The 25,602-nt window shown below is 38.4% G+C and overlaps 1 protein-coding gene across 2 annotated transcripts in view; it reads right to left on the minus strand.

The window, feature by feature from the left end:
- Positions 1-1,310: 1,310 nt before the first annotated feature.
- llgl2 (LLGL scribble cell polarity complex component 2) overlaps positions 1,311-25,602 on the minus strand; it is a 36,091-nt gene continuing 11,799 nt past the window's right edge. The window contains exons 2-26 of one of the 2 annotated variants that reach the window (XM_060939979.1): positions 23,552-23,677; positions 23,362-23,459; positions 22,748-22,829; positions 21,681-21,796; positions 20,717-20,875; positions 19,697-19,859; positions 13,960-14,092; positions 12,926-12,980; positions 12,153-12,307; positions 11,787-11,998; positions 8,482-8,549; positions 7,606-7,759; positions 7,390-7,494; positions 6,178-6,470; positions 5,667-5,814; positions 5,384-5,534; positions 5,152-5,268; positions 4,848-5,014; positions 4,159-4,423; positions 3,894-4,056; positions 3,699-3,727; positions 2,987-3,034; positions 2,490-2,532; positions 2,354-2,397; positions 1,311-2,265 (exon numbers count right to left, since the gene is read on the minus strand). In XM_060939979.1, coding sequence (XP_060795962.1) covers positions 2,361-2,397; positions 2,490-2,532; positions 2,987-3,034; positions 3,699-3,727; positions 3,894-4,056; positions 4,159-4,423; positions 4,848-5,014; positions 5,152-5,268; positions 5,384-5,534; positions 5,667-5,814; positions 6,178-6,470; positions 7,390-7,494; positions 7,606-7,759; positions 8,482-8,549; positions 11,787-11,998; positions 12,153-12,307; positions 12,926-12,980; positions 13,960-14,092; positions 19,697-19,859; positions 20,717-20,875; positions 21,681-21,796; positions 22,748-22,829; positions 23,362-23,459; positions 23,552-23,626 — 3,036 coding nt within the window. In that variant the 5' untranslated portion in view covers positions 23,627-23,677 and the 3' untranslated portion in view covers positions 1,311-2,265; positions 2,354-2,360. Of the gene's footprint in view, positions 2,266-2,353; positions 2,416-2,489; positions 2,533-2,986; positions 3,035-3,698; positions 3,728-3,893; positions 4,057-4,158; positions 4,424-4,847; positions 5,015-5,151; positions 5,269-5,383; positions 5,535-5,666; positions 5,815-6,177; positions 6,471-7,389; positions 7,495-7,605; positions 7,760-8,481; positions 8,550-11,786; positions 11,999-12,152; positions 12,308-12,925; positions 12,981-13,959; positions 14,093-19,696; positions 19,860-20,716; positions 20,876-21,680; positions 21,797-22,747; positions 22,830-23,361; positions 23,460-23,551; positions 23,678-25,602 lie in introns of both variants that reach the window. The other variant, XM_060939978.1, reaches the window with a different exon arrangement.

Consider the following 25,602-nt stretch of genomic DNA (forward strand, 5'->3'; position numbering starts at 1 on the left):
CCTAACGACATGTCTTTGAACTGTGGAGGAAACCCACGCCGACACGGGGAGAACATACAAACTCCACACAGAAAGTTCCCCGTCGACCACTGGGCTCTAACCCAGAACCTTCTTGCTGTTCTTAATGCTAATCACTACACCACTGTCCCTTTTTAAAATTTTATCTATTTAACCTTCACTATGCTCAGAGTTTGTGCGTTTATTAGTTAGTTCTTATAATAATTGGCTGATTAGACTGGTCAATCAAAAATATCAACCAGAATACTAATGACCGGATAGGTCATTTCTTGGAAGCCTTTTTTTTTTTTTAATTTCTTGAAAATCTGTTTACATCCTGATAAGAATAAATAAATCATTATCATTTGATAAATCATTCATTTGGTGCCCATGCGATCATTGCATAAGACCAGAGCCTTCTACAAGGTTGGGCAGACATATTGCTAAAGCTAGTTGACAGCTAATGTACCAACAATAGTTGTTTACATGTAAATCGTTGTTTACATTCATTATGACAGTGTTAAGCGTTTTCTTACATGTGAAAAAGACACAATGTAGTTGGATATGAGAACATTGCACTACTCTCCTCTCCCCACACACACACTCCTGTGGATTTACCCTCCAGCAGTAATCGGGCAGTGTGCATTCATGCGTTTTGGAGAAGCGGCTGAAGGGAAAAGGTGGCATTTTTCAGTTAGATACCTTCAAAATCTAGCTCTTGCTAATTACCTACCCTGCCTTTAATACTTGTATAACTTCATATTCATAAAATAAGTAGGGAGGGAGGTGTGATATTTATTTCAGTTACAACTGACCCCGATTGTAAAACATTTGAAAATATAATTTGTCTGGCCAAGTTATAAATTTCTAAAATATTTTTTTTCTATTTTATTATCAGAAGGCAACATTGTTACCTAAAACCCATATTATGTCAGATTTATTTTTGTTTCTTTGGTTTACATATTTCTTTCCTAAAACTCGTGTCTACATGTGATAAACACTGGTCTAGCTCTTAAACCCAGCATTATTTTACTGCCTGCTCCCCAACTTTGTAATGTGAACGTTTACTGTAATCAACAAGCTACATTTACATTTATTCATATGACAGACGCTTTTCTTCAAAGCGACTTACAATTGAATTGAGTGTTTAGGATTGAGCTGTTTTTTTGTTCAATGGCAGTACATGCTACCCTACCTAAATGTCTACTACTGCAAAAACAAATCATGAAATAACAGACCTTTGGTGTGGGGGAAATTGTTTTTTAAAAAAACAAAACAAAAAACAAATTTACTTAACAGACTTAATTGTAGTGTCAAATTACAAATGATAGTGTTCTTGTACATGATCAGTTAACTACAAAAATATACTCTAGATGCCAAAGAAAATGCTAAAAGCATTTTAAAGAGACAGTACCAAAATATTTCCTTAGATCAGAAAATACAGTCTGCCATTAAAACAGGTACAAATCTTCATACAATTATATATTAAACATTTAACTACAATTTTAGAATTACAGTCCTAAATTACATAATGCATAACTGGCATTTCTCTTATATATATTTAAAAAATTAAGAAAAAAAAAAGACAAAAAAAAATTTTAGAAACCAAAGCCCCTTAAAAAAAGTTGCATCCCCCCAAAATAACAGCATGTGCGCTACACAGTAGTGAAAACGTACCTAAACACAACTACATACTTCTCTTTTTTGCCTGGACGGAGGGGGAAAGGTATTACTACTTTGTTTAGAGTACTCTGAACATATCTGATATACATGTGGTTTGTCTGCACTTTGTCAGTTTAAATTTAGCACTTTAGTATAAATGCTAAGACTCCAAGTGATGTCCAGTAACTATCAGCACGTTTTCCCTTGTGACACACCATTCCTTTAGATTTCAATGTCTTCAATCACATTTAAAAAAATAAAATAAAAAAAAAATAATCCACACAAAAACTAAAAGACATTAAAAATGAGAAATAAAAAACACCCTGCCACCATGCCTTTGCTCCTTGGCTATTGGATGAGCTGCAGCTCACAGGAAGGCAAGGGGCGTGCTAAAAGCTGGAGCCTTGGGGGCAGCTTTGTGGGTTGTTATGGATACAGTGGTTGGTCTTGGCAGGCACAAGCGGTTCCCTCTCACTCAAAATCCCTTAACTGGAGCAGGTTCTCTCTCCAGGGCTTCACACGGTTCAGTAGTGATTCTAGCAGTAGTGTTCAGGTCTTTAGCAAGGCCAGAGTGGACATTTCAGGCACAGGGATTCCAAACTCAATCTGTAATCAAGGAGGCGGGGGGGAAAAGTTGACAAACCAGTAAGAAAAACTGTTAAATTGCTCTGTTTAAAAACAAGCACAAGCTTACCTCTTTTTCACAACATCTTGCTTGGTGCTGGCTTGGTCTTTACACTGTTTTCCAAAAACACCCTGTAAGTAAAAATAATATTGATTTATGAATTGTCTTGTAAAACTAAGACAGAGTCATACACTAATATACTCACATCTGATCATCTTCTAGAGACTTCTGGATCTCTTGAAGTACATCTGTGGGAGGACAGAAGTGACAAATGACCACAACACTTCAAATGTCCAGCTTAGCCATCACTAAGCTGAAATTGTGCAAACACTGTAGCATACAATGTAACAGAATTACATTATATTTATCAGTAAATGCAGCTTCACCAACTGGGGGAAAAAAAAAGACAGGAATATGCTGTACATGTATAACAGTATTGTTACTGTGCAGACGTACGAGTTTGTTATGGATCATGCACACACAAATTATCATGGTTTGGCGGACACAGGGTTGAAGATGTCACTTACGCATATTATTGCACATCAAACTTTAAAAATAAAACAGCAAGCAACATGAAACCATCTGAAAAATTTCCTAATGCTGATCTGCCCTACAGATTTAATCCTGAGCATCAAATCTTTCCATGGCCAACTTTGCCAGTTGATAGAAACTAATATGGCCACCGGTTAGTGATGTACTCACTCTCATCGTTCAGCAAAGCATGCTCCATTACTTGTCTAGCAGAATTCTCTGGAATATACAAGCATTTGGGTCAGTTCAGCAAAAGCATGCTAGTGTTTGAGAGAACACTTCAAAGATTTTTTTTTTCCTGAAAGCATGCATCTTTCAGGAAAATGCCACTTAAAATTTGCTCCACTCGGGATAAAACAACTGGAGTGAAGGAATTTTTTTTCCCCCCCATGAGAAATTTTGCCAAACTGAAATCCCAGTCTTGTGATTTAGTGTCATTCAACAACAGACCACAAAAATGGAACTTTTATATATAAAATGTAACTTGCATTCGGTCTATAACTCTTGCTATTCAAAACCCTTCCATAAAGTCATCAAATCTAAACATACATGACAGTCAACACATTGGCTGCTTCAAAATTATTACAAGGACATATTTTGCAAGCTTAAGGCATCTTTGGTAAATTATTACTCACAGGGGAAAAAAAAAAAAAAAAGTAGTTCACTCCAGCTATGTCTAAATACATACAGCCAAACAAGTACAAATTCACAAAATCACATCATTTGTTAAAATAGTGCAGTTAGAGAAGAATGAGGCATGAACATCTGAAACAAATGTGAAAAAGGATGGACAATGAGGCACTGACAACATGCATGTTTAGTATCTGATGCAATGCTTTTTCGGAATAAACATTCAAATTTGTTTAGATCCTTGAAATCTTACCATACTTTTCACTGTTCCTGTTATAGTTCCTGAAAAAGCAAATACATTCACAAAGTGAAAAAAAAATAGTTGACAACAGAAGCAACAAATACTGGTATCCTTTAAAATGCCATCTGATTAGTTGAATGGAAATTCTTCTGGATTAATAAGGCATCTCGTGCTCTAATTAGTTGAGCCAAGATCAAACAGTTTTACCTGTGTTCTGTGGATGCTCCATCAGGCTGGTCCCTGTGAGATTGACTTGAATGTGATGTGGGTCTTGTTTCGGAAGGAGCCTCCACCAAACACCGTGGTTCCACCACCCAACGTGCAGATAGGGAGAAACGCTCAAACTCAGATGGAGAGATCAGGTATAGTCCTAAAAAATAAAAAAAAAATAAAAGTAACATTTTTCATTGTACAGAGCAAGTAACTAATTTATTAGTTTGACTGTGCGGTACCATGTGTGCCCAAAACCTACCCTGCCCATACTTGGTGAAGACACAGGATGCAATCCCACTGACATCCTCTTTTCGAATGCAGGGGTAATGCACCTGCATTTTGATTGATGGCAGAGAGATAACATGTAGCTCGCCTTGATTGGTCAACACAATCAAGCTGCTTTCACCGTAGTCCTCCACACGACTGCTGCCAAACCAGGCTACACCCACCCGACGCACCCGCGAACCATCAACCGCTGTCAGCTTAAGCTTCGCCTTACTGCTCACTTTAGGCAATGTGAATAGCTATAGACAAAGATAAGGTGATAAATTCTATACATTTCATTCTACAATTAGAAAACAGACCATTTAAAAGCATTATCAGAAACGTTAAATAAGAAGAAACCACAATAAAAAGCTTCTGTCAGAATCTGTAGTCTTCTTCAGTGGATTATGGAAGGTCACAGAGTTACTGCAATTTTTGCAGATTTAAAAAAAAAGAAAAATTACGCTAATTTAAACAGTTTCACTCAAGACGCTAGATACCAGAACTAACTTACTACATATTTTTCCTACTCGAAAAGTACTAAAAAAAAAAAAAAAATGCACACAGGGGAAAAAAAGGTTTAACACAGAAGCACCCGAGTACATTAAAGGCATTCATGTTCACAAAGAAATGTGAATCAATAATAATTTTACTCGAAGCAAAAATGATCAAGCCTTTTCTGACCTTTAACTGTTCCTCCGAGACAACAAGCAGTTGGTGGGATCCCTGCATATCAGGGCTACGGGAAAGATCATGTGCAACTTCCAGTGGTTCAGGCAACGGGGCGCCCCTTCCATCCAAAACCACCAGGCCTACAACTGGAGCCCGATGCATCAGCTGGATCTCTTTAGCTGAAAAGGGAGTTGAACAAACAATTGGGAAAGGAAAATCCATCATTCCTAACTATTCCTCTTCAGAGTGCTTAAAAAGTGAGAAAGTGTAGAATATCAGACTGTGCATTTGTGTATGTGCACGTGATGGGTTTTACCTGCATGAGCAGTCACTTGGTCATCCATTCTCCGTTCTACAGGGGGAAGGCGGAGCATGTAGGCAAAGACAGCACCACCATTGGTTCCTGCCCATAGGGAGGGTGTGCTATGAGAGCCTGTGAAAAAAAAAAATCATTACTGAATATGGAAAGAAAGTTTAATAGTGTAATGCATTCTATACTGTAATTAATAGAAAAAGAAGAATTTTATCTTCATGATTATCCCACTTACTGTCACTGAGGAATGTGTCAGCAAAACAGAGAGTTCTAACAAGGCCAGTAAAAGAGTCGTCAGCAGAGCGAGCTTCAATCTTCCTCTGGACTGGGGCCAGCTCCATTTCATGCAGAGCTTCTGCCTCCAGCCGTGCATTCAATTCCTGCAACTGATTTGTAAAAATATACCAGCTAATACAAAGCAGTTCAGGTATAAAATGTGACCAAATGTGTGACCATAAATCAAATAATGTTTGTGGTGCTGAAACATCTGAAAGAGACAAAAGACAGGAGAAAGCTACCTTGGCTGCGTTGTTAGTGTGATGTTTGTGCATGGAGACTCGACTGCGGCGAATTCGACGGAAGGACTGGCGCAGAGACTTCTTAATGGACTTCACTCTTGACAATGGTCCCTCCAGAGCCACCTGGTCACTGGGGTTAAGAGTGCACCTACAGGAGGAGATGGTCAAAATTGTGTCAAGTCGATTTGCAAAATAAGAATGAGAATTAGCAATATTCAGTATACAGACAGTCATAGTCTTATAAAAGGTTCATCAGACCGAATTATAAAACCTTATCAGAAGTAACACACTGAACTATTGCATTCATTATGCCAGTATTACATCATAATGACAAAGTCTGAGCCCTTTATATTTTCAACAAGCAATAACAAACCAAGATGACTAACCATAGCAAGGCAAGTAGCTACAACACACATTATATTTATACGCCAAGTTTCCCAGAATCCATCACAATAATTCTCATGACTAATTCAACAATCCTAAAGCTGTGAACTTTATATAAATATCTTACTTGACCAGAACATTATTCTTCTGTTGGTAGTCATAGACACCAAAGCCATGGCTAGTTCCAAAGGCCACCAGCTTCCACTCTGAATGCAGAGCAATTGCTGTGACCACAGCAGGTGGCTGACACTGCACCATGGCAAAGGGCTGGAAGCCTGGGGGGAAAGTGACCGGCTCATCTCGAAGATCCAGACGGGCCTGACCCTTCCAGCGGAAACCTTCCTGCCCCTGCAGCAGGTCCACTGTTGTGGCCTCTACGGTCTGTTCAGCTGCCTCATCATTCATCTCCAGCACAAGAATCTAAGACAAAGTCAGTTAAAGTTACAGGAGCCATATCGTGACAAAACCTCTGGACTGTTTAGCAGTCTAAATTAGTGCACTGATCATGAGTATCAAAGAGTTCAGTTCCCATATTACGGGGCATCGTTCGTTGTTTTGTGTGGCAATTACAGCAACTTATGTTCACTTATAAGTAACTTGGTATGTACACACAATGGCTTCTACTGTTTGTCAATGTGTTCTTTATAAAATGAAAAGATTTGAGAAATTGTTACTACAAAATACATTTCATACACAAGTTTTATTCTACCCACATTCACTGGATATGAGCAATTGCATGCTCTGATTGGCTACTCTACTGATAGATTATCAGCTCATATACCGTGAGTAGAGAAAAACAAAACGGCAGCACGCATCAAGCTAGATATCACTTATCAAGTCTTTAAAAGAAACAGAAATAGCTAAAAGAATAGTTCCCCCCCAAATATCTGCTGCTCCACACGCCAGCCTAATCGTTGGCGGTTATGTACCTTTTAAGTTGGTTTGCCAAACAACAAAAAACAAAAGAAGAACAAAAAGAAAAATGGCAGGGTGTGATAATCTGATAGATTATCAGCTCATATACCGTGAGTAGAGAAAAACAAAATGGCAGCACGCATCAAGCTAGATATCACTTATCAAGTCTTTAAAAGAAACAGAAATAGCTAAAAGAATATAGTTCCCCCAAAATATCTGCTGCTCCACTCACCGCCAACGATTAGGCTGGCGTATGTGGATAGAATAAAACAGTTATTCCGCTCTCTCATATCATATACTGTATGGCTTATAGACAACTCTGTGCTATGCATCTTTTGTAGTAATATAATTTGTGACTATATAATAGTCACAGATTATATAGGAATAAATGAAGCTAAATAATAGTGTGTGTGAGAGAACGTACCTGTCCTGCAGTTCCTGCCACGGTCAGGTAACCACTATATTTGCACAGATGAATCTTCTGAATGCCAAGTCGAGGGTCATCACTATATGGGTCAAAGCAGCCCACCTAAAATGAATGCAGTACACAGTTGAGAGGTCTTATGTTAAGAATAAATTGAAAAACAGACTGTATTACATGATCACACAGAAGTCACAAAGAAAGTCATTTGACTGCAACCTTGCGGAAAGGTGGCCACTCGCCCTCAGTGCCCTGGTTCATATTGTCATTGGGGTCAGCATCAGTGTGGAACACGGCAGCCGTGCTCAGTTTGTATATGGGGTAGAGACAGACCCCCGAGGCATCCCAAAAACGCACTGTTCCATCTTCATGCCTACACATGGAAAAAAGAGGACTCCAGATTACAATATGCTTAACACATTTCATGATATACAGGTTGGTCAGTTCCTCAAAACAGAAATACTGCACACCACTGAGCAAGTTTCTGTTGTTTTTTTAACCTGAATGTTATTGGTGCTTAAACATTATTAAGATTTGGACATTGAATGAACCGATACTGGCAGGTCTATGATGCACTTGTTAGCCACAGTAGCATATCCAGAAAGAAAAGCCACCAAATATTTGGTTTTGTACAAACTGTGCAAATTAGAAGTTCCAAAATGTTTCTAATCTAAGGACCAATTTGCTTTTTTTGGGCTAAAGATATTTAAAGTCCCAGAATCTTTAAATGCATTTTCTGTCTGGATACAGTAATGTGTCATAATACAGATTTCAAAATATCATAACTGCTTATAATCAAGATTTTTTTTTAATAATTAATCTTTTAAAAAATCTTTTTAAAAAACTGAAGGCAGGAAAACCTTTTAGTTTTTGGAATCTCCTATAAATAAAAGGTCAAAACTGGACAGGATTTCCTAGGCCTGTGTTGAAAGTTATAAAAACACTGGATTAAACGAAGGAAATAACAAACAGACCCAGGTTTTTGAATGACTGACAACACAAAGAATGTGTTCATTTGAGACCAAGTAATACGTAATATATCTACACCAAAGCATAATGCAGAATGAACATAAACGTGAACTGGTGGTCACTCACCCAGTCAGCAAAAGGTCTCGTTGTGGGGGGTCTGGAGCAAGGTTTTGTCCTCCGCTTATTGGCCAAGGCTACAAAGAAAGCAAACAAAGTGATCATCTGTCAGAGAGAGAAAGTGGCAATGAAAAGTAGGACTTGTAAATTTAAGACTATTAAATTACCTCAATAAGTAAATAATAAATACACAATTTGATATATTTTGCCAACACTTAAGCAGGGCTTGACATTAACTTTTCAATCCACTTGTCCAGTCAGATAAGCAGCAAGATTTTTCACTTGTCCTGACCATAACCTTTTTATTACCATGTATTTATTAGTTCAGTGAAAGTGGTTAAAGTTTATCAAAAAAAGCAGGTATACTTATGATAATCATTATACTTTAATGACTTCTAATTTTTCAATAAAACTCAAACTTTAACCATAACAATAAAAAACTGTCCAGTGCCCCATTATGGTGTACATGTCGTTATAACCTATTACCCGATCTGCAGTTTAAAGAGTTAGACTCATCCAAATTCAAACCTTCTGGAGGAAATAAAGTTAAATCTTCATTAATCCAGTAAAACTTGAAGTATAAATTAATTTAATGAAATGAAACTCAAAGAAAACAAGTTGGACAGGATAAGGGTGCCAGAATCACATTGTGAATGAAAAATCATAAGAGTTCAGCACAGTTGTAAAATTCCCACAAAATATTTTTTGTTGTTTGTGATCGTTAATGTGTACCATACAAAAAGAAAATACAATGAATGTTTGAAGGAAATGAAGATTCACCATAGATATTTATTTTATTGAGGCATTTAATAGCCATTTAGCCAATCTTGATGAATTCACATCTAATGATCTATAATTAGATATTACAACGTGGGTTGGGTTTTTTTTATTGTTTTTTTTTAATAATTAAAAAATTTAAAAAAAAAAATAAATTAAAAAAAAAAAAAAAAACACCCACACACGCACCTGCTGTACTCGGCTACCCTGGAATTTCGTAAACAGTAACAGCCGGATTGAGGTGATTAAACTAGTTTTGCTGGAACTTTATTGATGTAACTCTTGAATAATTATAAAAATGGTTTTTGGGCGGCATGGTGGTGTAGTAGTTAGCGCTGTCGCCTCACAGCAAGAAGGTCCGGCCAGGTTTGAGCCCCGTGGCCGACGAGGGCCTTTCTGTATGGAGTTTGCATGTTCTCCCCGTGTCTGCGTGGGTTTCCTCTGGGTGCTCCGGTTTCCCCCACAGTCCAAAGACATGCAGGTTAGGTTAACTGGTGACTCTAAATTGACCGTAGGTGTGAATGGTTGTCTGTGTCTATGTGTCAGCCCTGTGATGACCTGGCGCTTGTCCAGGGTGTACCCCGCCTTTCGCCCGTAGTCAGCTGGGATAGGCTCCAGCTTACCTGCGACCCTGTAGAACAGGATAAAGCAGCTAGAGATAATGAGATGAGATGATGATTTTCAACAAATATTCAGCTTGTCCCATTGGACAGGCAGATGCGGATTTGACTGGTCCGGACCAAACATTTGGTTGCCCCAGTCAGTCGGACTACTCTTAATGTCAAGCCCTGACTTAAGCCAACAGATGTTTATATCCAAGTGAAACAAGTACAGTGGTGCTTGAAAGTTTGCGAACCCTTTAGAATTTTCTACATTTCTGCATAAATACTACCTAAAACATCAGATTTTCACACAAGTCCTCAAAGTAGATAAAGAGAATCCATTTAAACAAATGACAAAAATATTATACTTGGTAATTTATTTATTGAGGAAAATGATCCAATACATATACATCTGTGAATGGCAAAAGTATGTGAACCTTTGCTTTCAGTATCTGGTGTGACCCCCTTGTGCAGCAATAACTGCAACTAAATGTTTCCAGTAACTGCTGATCAGTCCTGCACACCAGCTTGGAGAAATTTTAGCCCATTCCTCCGTACAGAACAGCTTCAACTCTGGGATGTCGGTAGGATTCCTCACATGAACTGCTTACTTCAGGTCCTTCCACAATATTCAGTTGGATTAAGGACTTTGAGGACTTTGACTTGGCCATTCCAAAACATTAACTTTATTCTTCTTTAACCATTCTTTGGCAGAACAACTTGTGTGCTTAGGGTCATTGTCTTGCTGCATGACCCACCTTTTCTTGAGATTCAGTTCATGGACAGATGTCCTGACATTTTCCTTTAGAATTCATTATTCCATCAATGATGGCAAGCCATCCTGGCCCAGATGCAGCAAAACAGGTCCAAACCATGATACTACCACCACCACGTTTCACAGACGGGATAAGGTTCTTATGCTAGAATGCAGTGCTTTCCTTTCCCCAAACATAACACTTCTCATTTAAACCAAAAAGTTCTATTTTGGTCTCATCTGTCCACAAAACATTTTTTCAATAGCCTCCTGGCTTGTCCATGTGATCTTTAGCAAACTGCAGACAAGCAGCAATGTTCTTTTTGGAGAGCAGTGGCTTTCTCCTTGCAACCCTGCCATGCACACCATTGTTGTTCAGTGTTCTCCTGATGGTGAACTCATGAACATTAGCCAATGTGAGAGAGGCCTTCAGTTGCTTGGAAGTTACCCTGGGGTCCTTTGTGACCTCACTGACTATTACACGCCTTGCTCTTGGAGTGATCTTTGTTGGTCGACCACTCCTGGGGAGGGTAACAATGGTCTTGAATTTCCTCCATTTGTACACAATCTGTTTGACTGTGGATTGGAGGAGTCCAAACTCTTCAGAGATGGTTTTGTAACCTTTTCCAGTCTGATGAGCATCAACAACACTTTGAGGTCCTCAGAAATCTCCTTTGTTTGTGCCATGATGCACTTCCACAAATGTGTTGTGAAGATCAGACATTGATAGATCCCTGTTCTTTAAATAAAACAGGGTGCCCACTCACACCTGATTGTCATCCCATCGATTGAAAACACCTGACTCCAATTTCACCTTCAAATTAACTGCTAATCCTAGAGGTTCACATACTTTTGCCACTCACAGATATGTAATATTGGATCATTTTCCTCAAATAAATGACCAAGTATAATATTTTTGTCTCATTTGTTTAACTGGGTTCTCTTTATCTACTTTTAGGACTTGTGTGAAAATCTGATGTTTTAGGTCATATTTAATGCAGAAATATTGAAAATTCTAAAGGGTTCACAAACTCTGAAGCACCACTATCTTTATTCTATGGGTGATTTTTGACTCCCTCTTCGATTTTTAAACAAATCGAACTATATAGTACATCATTTGCATAGGAAGCAAAGTGTTCCAGCAGCTAAGTATAAGAGCGGGTGTCTTGTGTACTGAATACCTTTTTTGAGTAGTTTGTGTTTTGCAGTTTGCCAGCAGCATACACCCTCTCCCACAGTTTAAGTGGGATTGAAGAGACGTGGTGAGAACAGGTGATTGCTGAGCAATGCAGAGGCACTAGGTATGGGGTCTGGAACACAGGCCAGCCCTCAGTCTGCAGATCAACCACCACCAGCTCCTCCTCCACCAACACTACCAGAGCAACTGGGTCCCCTGCAGAATACACACACATTATTGACACCACTACAACTCTTGATATCAATATATTTCAACAAATTAGTGAGTAGAAGCATTGATTCATGCAATGTGTGCAAAGTGTTTATCATTTAGAATGTCCAGTTATGTAATTTCTGAAAGGTGTCCCTGCCTTTTTGGCGCTCTCCTTCTCTGATGACAAAGAAGTCGATGATGCGGGAGGTGAAGTCCAGTGCCACATGAGTCTTGCTGTGGATGACAGTGATGCAGTGGCGATCTCCATAGCTGGCCCTCGGCATGCCGCCACTAAAGATGAGGAACGGGGGTCTGGGAGAAGACAAAATAATTACTAAACATAAAACATACCACAAACAACAGATCCAGGTTCAAATGGATGAGCCACTTTTTGCTGCTACCTTCATCAACATTGCTGGCACATTTATTGCTGTATACTACACAATATATTTTCAACAACTGTTACACTAGTTTTCCTACACAATACTGTTCTGTTGTCCTGGCGAGTTAATGTGTACTGTACTGTGTATTTATTGTCCTGCACTCATCTCACTGTTCCACGTTTGTAGTCTTGTGTACTGTATCAGAACTGCACTATGGACCTGGATATACGACATTTCAGATAAAACGTACACTTGAGATGGAAATGTTATTAACTTTTCCCATGCGAAATGCATTAGAATAATTTGAATGAAAACTGAGTAAATAAAGTTAGAGTAAAGAATGAAAAACTGCTGCATTTGGAAGGACTTTATAACTGAATTTAAGACGGAACTATAAACCTCTGAGCAGAGGTTAAAAATTAACCAGCAGTGGTGAGTCACACTGGAAAATTCTGGTTAATGACATTGCAAGCGCAAACACCTGTCCCAGGGTCACAAGGATCTCAACAACCCCCCCCTCCAAACACGCACACACAGAGATACTGACCCTTGTCTTGTTGATAGCTGCAAAATTTTGGAAATCGCCTTGCATGGGAAGGATCCTGAACACAAGAACATCATTAATTCAATACATGTTGAAGAAATCAGCACAGGTAATAAACTTAAGATAACCATTACAATGCCTTCTGCCACCACTTGCTTATATGCCCAAACTGACTGATCTGAAAGAGTGGATTATTTTTGTACAACAGCTGCTAGTTCCAACTGTAACATGAACATCAATGTGCTTGTTCTAATATGTTATTGTTTCTATAGCAACAGCTCATACACAGGGACTCAGAGCAGAGAGAGGCTGGTGAAGAATGACCATCACCGTAACGTTATCACTTAACAGGAACTAACTTATCTCTCAGGTGTTCTACAACATTAAAACTAACTATAAACCGTTAAAGTGTGAAGTGTTCATTAATTAAACAAAAATTGTAATCGTGAACAAATAGCTGTGGTACAAGTGGAATAGCACACTCCAGACTGTGCCATTACATGAAAATAATTCACTTTGTGTTTCCTTTACATAGTAACATGTCACGTCTTCATATAGCAAAGAACATAAACCAAAAAGTTAAATCAGTATTAATTGGAGGAAATCCCCAATATTTTTTCTCATTCATCTCATTATCTCTAGCCGCTTTATCCTGTTCTACAGGGTCGCAGGCAAGCTGGAGCCTATCCCAGCTGACTACGGGCGAAAGGCGGGGTACACCCTGGACAAGTCGCCAGGTCATCACAGGGCTGACACATAGACACAGACAACCATTCACACTCACATTCACACCTACGGTCAATTTAGAGTCACCAGTTAACCTAACCTGCATGTCTTTGGACTGTGGGGGAAACCGGAGCACCCGGAGGAAACCCATGTGGACACGGGGAGAACATGCAAACTCCACACAGAAAGGCCCTCGCTGGCCACAGGGCTCGAACCCGGACCTTCTTGCTGTGAGGCGACAGCGCTAACCACTACACCACCGTGCCGCCCCCCAATATTTTTTCTTCTGGCTAATTATTTGGACATTTTACCATATGGTGTCTCTTGTTTCTCTGGTTCTGTCTGTGGGTCCTCTCCAGTTACAGTCCAATGGCAATAACTGCCATCACTATGGGAACTAAGAATGATTCCTCCATCCGCCATCCACCACACACTCTCCAGTTGCTGCAGAGGGAACAATAAAGAAGAAGCATTGTGAGGAAGTTCTAAAAGGAACCATATTACCACTGGGCAGTTAATTATACACTGTTCCTCTAGGTGTAATTTAAACAAATTTCCAAACAAACTTCCAACCCAAAAAAAAAAAAAGTACACCATCTTCACTTCCAGCAGTCACATCAAAATTTAACTAAGACCTGATGGAAATGTAGAAACAGGTTTGTTTTTCTTTAATAGAAATATGCATGACTGGTCAAGGAAATCCCAATAAACCATATTTCTGCCTGGAACACTCAATCTACAGAAAATACTTCAAAAGAACCTAGAGGTTTTTTTTTGTTTAATAAAAAGATTAAGGGGGGGGGGGGGGGGGGGGGGTGTTAGTCAAGGGCCTTTTCCTGAACTCAAGGTCAGCAAATAAAAACCAATCAAGAGGTCAGAACATCTTGCAACAGAGAACAGAACAAAATTCAGGACACATACCAGGATAACGAAAATAAACAGGCAAAGTGACGTACAGCAAAATCCTCCAAGCTGCGATGATGTTAACAACTGTTAATTTATATTTATGCTTAATTCACTTACATATTTGTGAAGTAAAGGAAATAAAAGTCACATTTGCCATCATTTCCTTGCCTCATCCTTCTCTTTTCATCCCATCATGTTGACTGCAGTTGTGGATGAAGTCTCTGAGCTCTTTTTTTCATTTGCTTTAAAAGCTGAAATTGAATTTTCCAGGATACCATATTCTTTAGACAAATTCATTGCTTTCTCACCATGCTTTAAACAGTCCAAGATATAAAGTTCATCTTTGACAGTGTCACATCTGCCCATGCACCGACATGCCTCGAACTGCTACTCATATGCATACGCACAGTGCCATTCGGACTAATTACCATGCACCTGATCCGGATTATGTGCAATCACAGTGCGAACTTATAAGGACTCTCACTACACACAGACTTTGTGAAGTATATGCGCTGTACCTTGTGTTTCATTGTACCAAGTCTTTTGTAACACTGCTGATATTCTGGTTTCCAACTCTTTTGTATTTTGCGCCTTGTCTCAGCCTTTGATATCCTGTCTGTGCCTTGCTTGGCCATTGCCCGTTTCTCGATTCTGATTTTTGATCACTGATATAGGGGTGGGCGATATATCGAGATTTGCGATATATCGATATGTTTTATGAACACAAAAAAGATTTTGGCATATCGTATATATCGAGATAATGCTCCAAATTAATATGATTTCGCCACTGTGCTTAATTTCCTTCACTGTGCTATGGTGCTGCCCGCCCCACCTCCTTCTTGTGTTTGTACCCCCTCCCCTCGCGTGTAGGCGGCGTGTTAACTCATTCAACATGGCGGCGCCCACAGAAAGCCCGGAGGCGGCAGAACTCGTACCAAAAAAAAAGGACAAATGGCTCCATTATATGGAGATATTTTGGTTTTAAACCGTCGGACGAACAACAGAAAGAGGTCTACTGCTGGGAATGCAAGAAATTGGTGGCAACCAAAGCGTCGAGCACCACGAACCTGTTCAACCATTTACAGGTACGCCACAAACTTTTGTACGAGGAGTGTGCCAGGCTGAGAGTTAATGCGGTGAGATGAGTTTGGAGTTTTGTTTTTAAGGAAAAGGAAGGCAATATGTATTATTTCTATAAGTCAAATTAATATTTATGAAATGAGGGGGTTTTTTTTGTTACTTAAAATGTTTAAGACGCACTTTATAAGAACTGCCTACCCTCAGGTTTTATGTTTGTAATTAAAATAAGGCAATATACTACTTCCTTGGTTTGATAATTCATGTTAAAAATGGTGCACAAGCACTTTGTTACTAGTACCTGTCTACCTCTAGGCACTTGGCTGCCTACCTGTTTGCACTTCAAAAAAAAAAAAAAAAAAAAAAAAAAAAAACCCTTGCTGAATTTGGTGTGTCTGTTTTTTGGGGGTTGTTTTTCCTGCATAGATATCGAGATATCCAAAAATATATCGAGATATTTTTTTTTCTCCATATCGCCCAGCCCTACACTGATATGGATCTGTTTGCCAGCATGTTTTTAAATAAAATTCTTCTGGCGATTACATCTATCACCTGCATTTTCTGACAGATGGAGAGTATCTTACATTTAGAAGTAGCCAAGACAACAATTGTTAGGGAGTAAAGACTCGAGTAAAACTGTGTTTAGCTCATAAAATAAAGCCCTTTTAAGGGATTTTTTTGAAGTCAATTATTGCCGTTCTCGAGAATTGTTAGTAACGGACACCTAAGCAAGGCTAGTTAAGCCTTTGTTTTATGATGTTAAGAACGTATTGTTAACTTGACTGTGGACTTGGTTACTTATTTTTTTGTCTTTGGTGGGAAGAGAAGGGCTCAGTGAAATTTTTTTTTTTTTGAAGACTGACTCATTGTCACTAAAGGCAGGGGGGCACAAACTTAGTTCATTATATGTGAAAGTTCGCAGCAAAAGAGTTTATGGAATTCCGTCTCAGAAACTGGTCTCTCATTTGGGACATTATGGTCAAAAAATAAATTTTCTAATTTTACTATTTTTTTTGCATTTACCTAACACTCAATGTTTCTTTTGTCAGATTTAATAAGAATAAAGAGAGTATCTTGCTTTATCTGGCCTCCACTGTGGAAATTTTTTTTTTATTACAATTCAAATGCTTTTGTAAAATTGATTGCAAGACTAAGACAAAATAAAACTGTCAAAACTCACCTTTTCAGTGATAACGTCCGAACAGATCACCCGCGTAACAGAAAGACCGCAAATGGAAGCACGATCAACTTCTAACTGTTGAAGTGGAAAATTCCATTCTACACATGCAAATTGTTAATGTGTGTCCTTCCCCGCACACAAATAACACTACGGTAAAAAATAGACCACAACTCATTTTATAGCTCAGAAATTCACACAAGACCAGCTACCACTGTAACATTCTGTAAGAAACGTTCTATACCCAACTTTCAGCTTTCGTTTTAAAAAACAAAATCGCAGATTTATAATCAAATTTTTTATATTGCATAGTAATTTTAAGTTACTACTTTTGGTGAGGTAGTGACCTTGACCCTGAGGCTTTCCGTTTAGATCAAAACACACGATTGTGCTGGTTTTGGGTATGTGGAAAATGGAGTTACAACGGTGATCAAATATTTTGCATGACGTTTTATTACGGTTATAATAATAATAATAATAATAATAATAATAATAATAATAATAAGTTCAATTTATATAGCGCCTTTCACAAACCCAAGGACACTTTACACAAGAGTTACCACCAAAAAAAAAAAAAAAACTAGGAAGAATAGTGTGAGGTAAAGATAAAAGTTTTCAAGTTAGCTTTGAAGGAAGAGAGAGTGGAACAGTCACGAAGTGATTGTGGTAACGAGTTCCAAAGTTTAGGAGCAGCAACACTAAATGATCTGCCGCCCATAGATGCCAGTTTAAAACGTGGAACAGTCAGAAGTCCACAGACAGAAGATCTGAGGGAGCGGGAGGGACAGTACAAATGAATTAGCTCACAGAGACAGGAAGGGGCGAAACCATGAAGAACTTTATAGGTTAAAAGCAAGATTTTGTATTTGATCCGAGAGATAACTGGCAACCAATGCAGTTGCTGTAAAACAGGAGTGATGTGAGCAGTGCACTTGGTGAGTGTGAGGACTCTTGCTGCTGAGTTTTGGATGTACTGCAGGCGATTGAGCAATGTGGCAGGGAGACCATAAAAGAGAATAACTGCAATAGTCAAGACGAGAAAAAATAAATGCATTGACCATTTATGATTATGGTTATGATTATTCTGTGAGCACACCAATCCTTAGGTGTATAAAATTACAACTTAAAATATAATTAGTGAAAACTGTAGACTTTTCAGTGGACTACAACCTTTTGAAGGGAATGCGATGTAGTCAACCATTTATCATGTCCCAGATCAAGCTGCCATTTTTCCACAAGTGCGCAGAATTTTTGCCAAATTCTGAATAGAGTATTTACATCAAAGATTTAGTTTTATCTGTATTATTTCTTTCATCATTTTATTTCAAATTAAAACCAACATCACCATTCAAAACCATATATTTTATTTACTGAGTATATTTAGTGAGGTACCCCCACAGTACCCAGTTTCTGAGACACACTTTTTTTAAAATAAAAAAACGGCTCGAAATTCGCAGTGGTCCGGTCTCTCGAGGTGACTTAATTTGTCATTTGGCAGGTAATTCCTGTCACTAGCCAGCCCGGCTGGCTAGTTGAAAATAAAAAAAAAATATATATACACATGAAGCGAAGATTCAGACACACCGTCAACTAAAGCCGCCACATATTAAGCGTGTGCCGTGTCTGTGTTAATCGATGTGTTTATCGGCAGGACGGAAAATACCGAAGAATTCCGAATCATATCGTGTACGAGTCAGGCTGTCGTTTTTTTTCACTACTGCGCATGCATATAACGCATCTCGTTGAATATCACAGTAATCACGTTATCAAATTCAATAGATGTGGCCACATTATCGCCCATTTAAACACATGTTTTTGTTGTTGTTTACATCTACATCTGCCAAAGCTACGTCGCGATGTGGAATTTTCTGAAAGGTGTACAGAAACCGCCAGAGACGGGGACAAAGCAACCTCGGTCTGAAGAGAAGAACAAGGCCACCGATAAAGCGTACGAGAAGGAGAAACGACAAAGGACTTATAAGTAAACGTGGGAGCAGGGTAGGCCTTGGCTGCGATAGGATTTTTATGGAATAATTAATTTTTTTCCAAGTTGATTCCTAGTCAATATGAAGCTCCTAATGCTTTCTCTCTCATAAATGGTTAAATACAGAAAGCATGTTGGACATATTTTGGGTGCTATAGTCATGATAGTAAGTATATTTGTTTTCAATACTCATACACCAAGTTGCCAAGTTTTCCAATATATTATTATTTGTTGATATTATATTATGGTGCTCTGTGTTGTTCTCATTTATGTATTTAACAACAGTATCAAAATACTCGGGTCTTGAAATAAATGCACATTAGTCATGAACAATGGTAACTACTCTCTTTTGTGTTATTTTTGACAGAAGTAAAATTCATACATGAACAAATTTTGGCTAGTTGATTTTCTGTTTGGCTAGTTACTTTGGTAACTAGTCCAGCTGACTGGTGAAAAAAAAAAAAAAAAAAGTGAATTTCTACACACACACACACATATACATATATATATATATATATATACACACATATATATATATATATATATATATATAGTATGTATGTATGTATGTATATATTTTATACATACATATTATATATATATATATATATATATATATATATAGTATGTATGTATATATTTTATACATATTTTATATATATATATATATATATATATATATATATATATATATATATATATATATAAATATATAAAATATGTATAAAATATATACATACATACTATATATATATAATATGTATAAAATATATACATACATACATACTATATATATATATATATAAAATATATACATACATACATACTATATATATATATATATATATATATATATATATATATATATATATGACACACACACACATATATGACACACACGTACCTGTGTGCCCAAAAAGTGCTGAATGGCACACTGACGATCCACGTCCCACAGAACCATCAGGCCTCGGCCATAGCCTATCAACACTTGCCGTGGGTTGAGAGGATTCTCCTGCAGGGCCTCCACACACTCCAGGTTTCTGCGGCCCACATATTCCTCTGGAACTCTGAAAAGAACAACAGATATAGTGAATGCTGGAGATAGCACATACAACAAAGCATGCCTTCTGGTTTGCATGTAAGGCATGCAAACTATCTGAAAAATCTCTGGAAAAAAAAAAGGTCATGTATCCCCCAAACTCAAATCAGAGCACAGACAGAGCAAAACAGGGAGAAAGTCAGAAATGTCAGAAGACTTGATTCAAGAAAATAGAGATGTTTAGGTTTAGTCAAGGGCCTTTTCCTGAGCTCAAGGTCAACAAATAAAAACCAATCAAGAGGTCGGAACATATTGCAACAAAGAACAGAACAAAATTCAGGACACACACCAGGATAATAAAAATAAACAAGCAAAGTGACGTACAGCAAAATCCTCCAAGCTGCGATGATAACAATTGTGAACACTTAAAAAAAAATAATAATAATAAAAAATAAAATAAAATAAAAAATAAATAATAATAATAATAATAATAATAATAATAAAGCCTGCAATCTGTGCAATACAACAGGAAGCACTGCCAAATACCTAACAGAAAATTAGCAGGATGCCAAAAACCAGCCAGCTAAATCGCCAGTTCCACACTGGCCAGAACCCAACCATGCCTAAAGGTTGCGAGGGGGAGGGGCCTATGGCAAGCACGCAATGTACAGCAACTGTGATTCCAGCAACAACAACATTATAAAAGGTCAAAGTGCCTGACTCCAGTCCTTAAGGTCAGGACAGTTTAGTCATGTCCCTGCTCAGACACCCTATTAAAACCATCAGCTAATTGCCAGGGTTAGTAGGCATGTTAGAGCAAGAAACTCACCAAGCTGTCATGAAAGAAGGGAATTAGGATCCAATGAGAAAGGAGTTTCACTCTACCTGCTCTGAACATCCTCCACACTGATATTGTTCTCCTCCAGCTCCCTAAATCCAGGCACTTCCACCACAAATACATGGCCCCCCTCAGTACCTAGCAGAAGCAGCTCACCTGAAGAGTGGGCCAGGACAGCAGTCACCCGCGTCACACTAGGAATGGCACTGCCATATAAACAGCACAGATACCAAAATGAATTTAAAAATGTTGAAACTTTAAAGCTTTAAAAACTTACCAAAATATGAAACATTATTTCATCTTATGCATTATAAGGGCAGTTCTTCAGTAGAGAGGCCACAATTATGAAATTAAGACTGCCTTAACTTGTCAGCTCAGTGACATTGCTAAAGTATGGAATCCAAGGCAAAATATACTGAAAACCAGATTTAAAAATCATCACCCCAATTATAGCAATGTCGCTTTAGAGAAATCTTGGTTTGAATTTTAATAAATTAAAGTTTAGTTTTTTCTGATGTAATTCCGTTACTCACTTTTCTTTCCTCATAAAAGATTTTGCGTTCAGAGTTAAACAACCAATTTTACTAAGCTTTTTTAGGGTCAAAAGATACCCCATACAGCGTGAAATTTTTTATTTAAATACCATTATCTTGAGTACTGCAGCAAAAAAAATAATAAAATAAAAAAATAACCACACTTCGCTGTGAATGTCATTCCATTACCGAAGAATTACCAATAACTGATCATTTTCAGTTGATTAATTGTCACATCATGAGTCAAACATGACATGCTCTTGAAAAAAGCATGTTAGTCAATATGTCTGAGTAAAAGGAAAGTACGTCCACTCGGACCATATAGCATCATCACAGCATGTGAGTATCAGCAGTGTATGAGTTAGTATATGTCATGTAGATACACATCTCACAGGTCAGTGTGTTCCTGGATTTTAAAAAAATAATAAATCACATGATAAAGTATTACAGACTGCTTTTGTGACCATAACTGACTCACCCAGGCGGGCCAGTGAGCATAAAGCGTCCAATCTCCAGCAGCTCCGACACACCCTTATGGGCTCGAAGTGTCCACATGTGCAGACTATTGTCATCAAGTAATGTCACCAGCTCAACCTTTAAACATAACAAGGTGGTATTTGGATAACTGGCAGCTAAACTTGTAAATATCCTGCCTGTAAACAGTCAGGGGTCACTCAGAATCTCAAAATGTTTTCAATAAATAACCATTCTCCGTCTGCTTAAAGACATTTATACCACAGCACTCTTGTATTCTTAAATCTGACTGGTCAGAAGGTGTTGATTCATTTTCCACAACAGCACAGCTCTGACAGTCATAACTGAGAACTGGCTGTAATTTAAATCAGGTTTAATAACTGTTTCTAATAAATGTCATTTCTAACAGAAACAGCTAATTCACAGGGACTAGTACAGCTGACACTCCACAATCCTCTAAGGCTAATAATAAACTTTAAAAATGTGTTTGCATTTAAAGAAAAATGTAGAATAAATTATGTTGAAACTTTCTGGAAGGAGATGTGTCTGTAGCATTTATTGAAGGAGTCTCAAGTGTCAGCACTTTGTAACAGTCAGTTGGTTTTACACCATAGGAAAGTCTTCAGGACAGAGGTAACATGACAAGCTGTGGTTTATGTCTTATTAACCTCAGAGAGAGAGAGAGAGAGAGAGAGAGAGAGAGAGGGGCTGGGAAGGTAAAATGACTGTCCATAGCTGCTATAAGGTTCATGAAAAAGTATCACATGGTATTTATTAATAAACTGGCATGTCCTTAATATGTGAAGAATAAAACACTTGAGGGCATATGCTGTTCTTGGGATCACACCACTCCAAGACAAACCAAGTATATTCCGCAGCTCAATATTTCATATGTAAATATTTATGAAAATAATAAAAAACTGCCTCAGCAGTGATGAATGCTACATACACAAACCATCTGTTTTTCCAGACATTCCTCAGTGACGTGTTCCCTTGTGAAATGCAGTGTGTCGGCTGCAGAAAAACACATACAAAAATCCAAAAGTATTATAGTGTAGTTTGCAGACATACCTGGTATGGGAGAAAGTGCACCTGTGTAACTGCAGCACTCTCATCATGCAGCCCCATAAACTCAACTCCTGGGGCTCCATAGCTGAGAGACAGTTAAGTAAAACAAATCATTATGCAAAGTACCACCATGTCAGAAGGATATGGATCTTGAAAAATAATGGAAAGACAAGGATTCAGCAACCTTTGAAACAGACTGAGGAGAATTATCAGCATCAACATTCATGTTTACAAAATAAAAAGTTGAGATTACTAATTATGTACCTTGCTGTTTATAGAATAAAGTAAAAGCACACAAACAAGGGATATGAAATGGGGATGAATTACAATTTTGCAAATGTATAAGCCTGACTACAGAGCAATAATAGTCAGCCATTATGCAATTCTGTGGGAAGAATATATACACACCCCTTTACAGAACACGGCAATCGTGGGTGTGTCACAAGATGAGAAAACAGGAATGGCTCACACAAAATTGTAATATAACCCTCTATTAAACACACTTCAGGGTTCCCAGGAAAATGGAAACTTGACACAGAAGAGCACAACAGCTCAACATTTTCTTCTAAGTTCTAACCCCAAAACACATTCCTATTCCCACTTTGGGTTAAGGATACAGTTTGATGGCTCCAGATCTGGTGCCAATGGCCAGGAGTCCCAGGTTGGGACTGAAGCCCAGTGCGCTTGGTTGGTGGGGAAAGCCATGCTCTACAGTCTACACAGAGAACAGAGGAAGAGAAAGATGGACATTTTCAAATGCTATTCACAGCAACAAAGTACCACGGCTGGTGTGCCAGTCTTAATCACCTTATTGAACTGGTAGAGCTCCTGCTTCAGTTTGTCCCTCTGAGAGTCATGCCCATGTCGCCGGAACCTCTTCATCCTCCCGGGACGAGCAAGGGCCTCACACTGCCCTCTCCCTGTTTCTCTTTGCTGCCCACACACACACCAGAAAAGACAGACAGAGGAACAACAGGAGACAATTATAAGGAAGTACAAAGAGAAGTCAAAAATTTTCCACAACAGAAAAAAAAAAATCTCAGGTGAATACAGAACAAACTAAAAATCTTTATTAGCACTTGCCAGCAAAAACAGGGATATTTATGTACACAAAAAAGCAAAGGAACAAAAATTGATGGTAATAAGAGGGACAGGAACTCCAGAGGAGGGGCCACAGGCTGGTGACTGAAACCCTCCCTCCTCCCCTTTCTGTCTCTCACTCTCAGCCCCCACTCCCAATAAACTGCCCAGTCTCACAGATGATCAAGGGGTTGGAGGTCATTTCAGTCTCAACTGAAGCACCTATTGTTCTCCTGAGGAATTAAGTACCACCTCCCATACAAACAGCAGCTGATAAAAACACCTGTTGCACTGAAACCATTGGAAAATGAGCCAGTTTCTAAAGAAAGCTCAGAGCAGGTCCATCCACTTTTCCTTCGATCCCACCATTCAGAGACCACTCAAAAAAAATGCTACTTGGACTAGTTGACATAACGTTGACTATTTACGCTTAGGGCTATATGTTACCCTTTAAAATTGCATCACACCCAAAACACAACAAAAACACAGCATTCTATTATAAAATACATCACTCTAAAAGAAGATAAAATTATAACCCTGCCTACAAAGTCAACATTTAACTGCAATTGCATCCTGTACATCCACAAACTAAGCAATGATATATACAGCAATCCAAACCAAATGAAATGGTTATTCCTGCAAGGTAAGCAGATGTGTCAGCTGGTTACACCTATTTTTTTTCCCTTCAAGTGACTCAGCCCAGACACATATTTTTACAGTTATTTGCATTATTAGTTTAGTCATCCTCAAGCATGTGACTACTCCTGGCTCCTGCACTACATCCTCACTCAGTAGTAGGGACAGAGTCAGAGGGGGTGAAGGGCCCTGACAGAGGCAGCCAGGCATATAGGGCCTTCATGAACCGCAGCTTAGTAGACAATGACAGAGTGGGAGGTCTTCTATTTAGGAATAAGCTCAGCCTCCGAATCTAATTTTATAAAGCATAGAGTAAAAGACCTGAAGCAGAGGCTGGATAATTATAAAAAAAAAAAAAACTTTGGATGAAAGACCATATTACAGAGGGGGAAAAAACTGCCATTACTTTCACCATAAAAGTAACATTGGAGCTGCCAAACCTACACTCATCTATGTATAAAGTGGCTTTACCCCTGAAGGTTTTTATTAATACAAGACATTCATGTAGGAGCAAAGAACTGAGCAAAGCTAAATTAGTTGTAGCAATTTCTTCCATGCAGGGAAAACTAATTACTCTGTATGTTAGTATAGCACTACAGAATAAACTCAATTTTGCACCACACACAGACTGCCAACATTTCTAATGAGAAAAACCAAGCAGGCAGGAAGAAAACCCAGAATTTACCAGGAAAAACCCCATCAGTAAACAGGATTAAATAGAAATTGTACTGGTTAATCAAATATTTATCTACAGTACGCAGAAATCTTTGCATTTGGAACCAACCAGCTGAGTGAACATGCTTACACAGCATATACAGTTTGTTGGATTTGTAGAGAGCACAGAGGGAACATTTGCTTGTTTTCTCCAAAAGTGCACCAACCAACAGTAGGAAATTAGAGAGGCAGGTGACTACAGGTATTCACCAATTTATAAAAAGTAATCTTCACATTTAACAACAAACAAAAAGACAACCGTTTTGCCTTCTTGTTTTCAATCAGCTCACAAGACTCATCTCATATCATCTCTAGCCGCTTTATCCTGTTCTACAGGGTCATAGGCAAGCTGGAGCCTATCCCAGCTGACTACGGGTGAAAGGCGGGGTACACCCTGGACAAGTCGCCAGGTCATCACAGGGCTGACA

The sequence above is a fragment of the Neoarius graeffei genome, chromosome 14, assembly GCF_027579695.1.
Source record: "Neoarius graeffei isolate fNeoGra1 chromosome 14, fNeoGra1.pri, whole genome shotgun sequence".
Taxonomy (NCBI): Eukaryota; Metazoa; Chordata; class Actinopteri; order Siluriformes; family Ariidae; genus Neoarius; species Neoarius graeffei.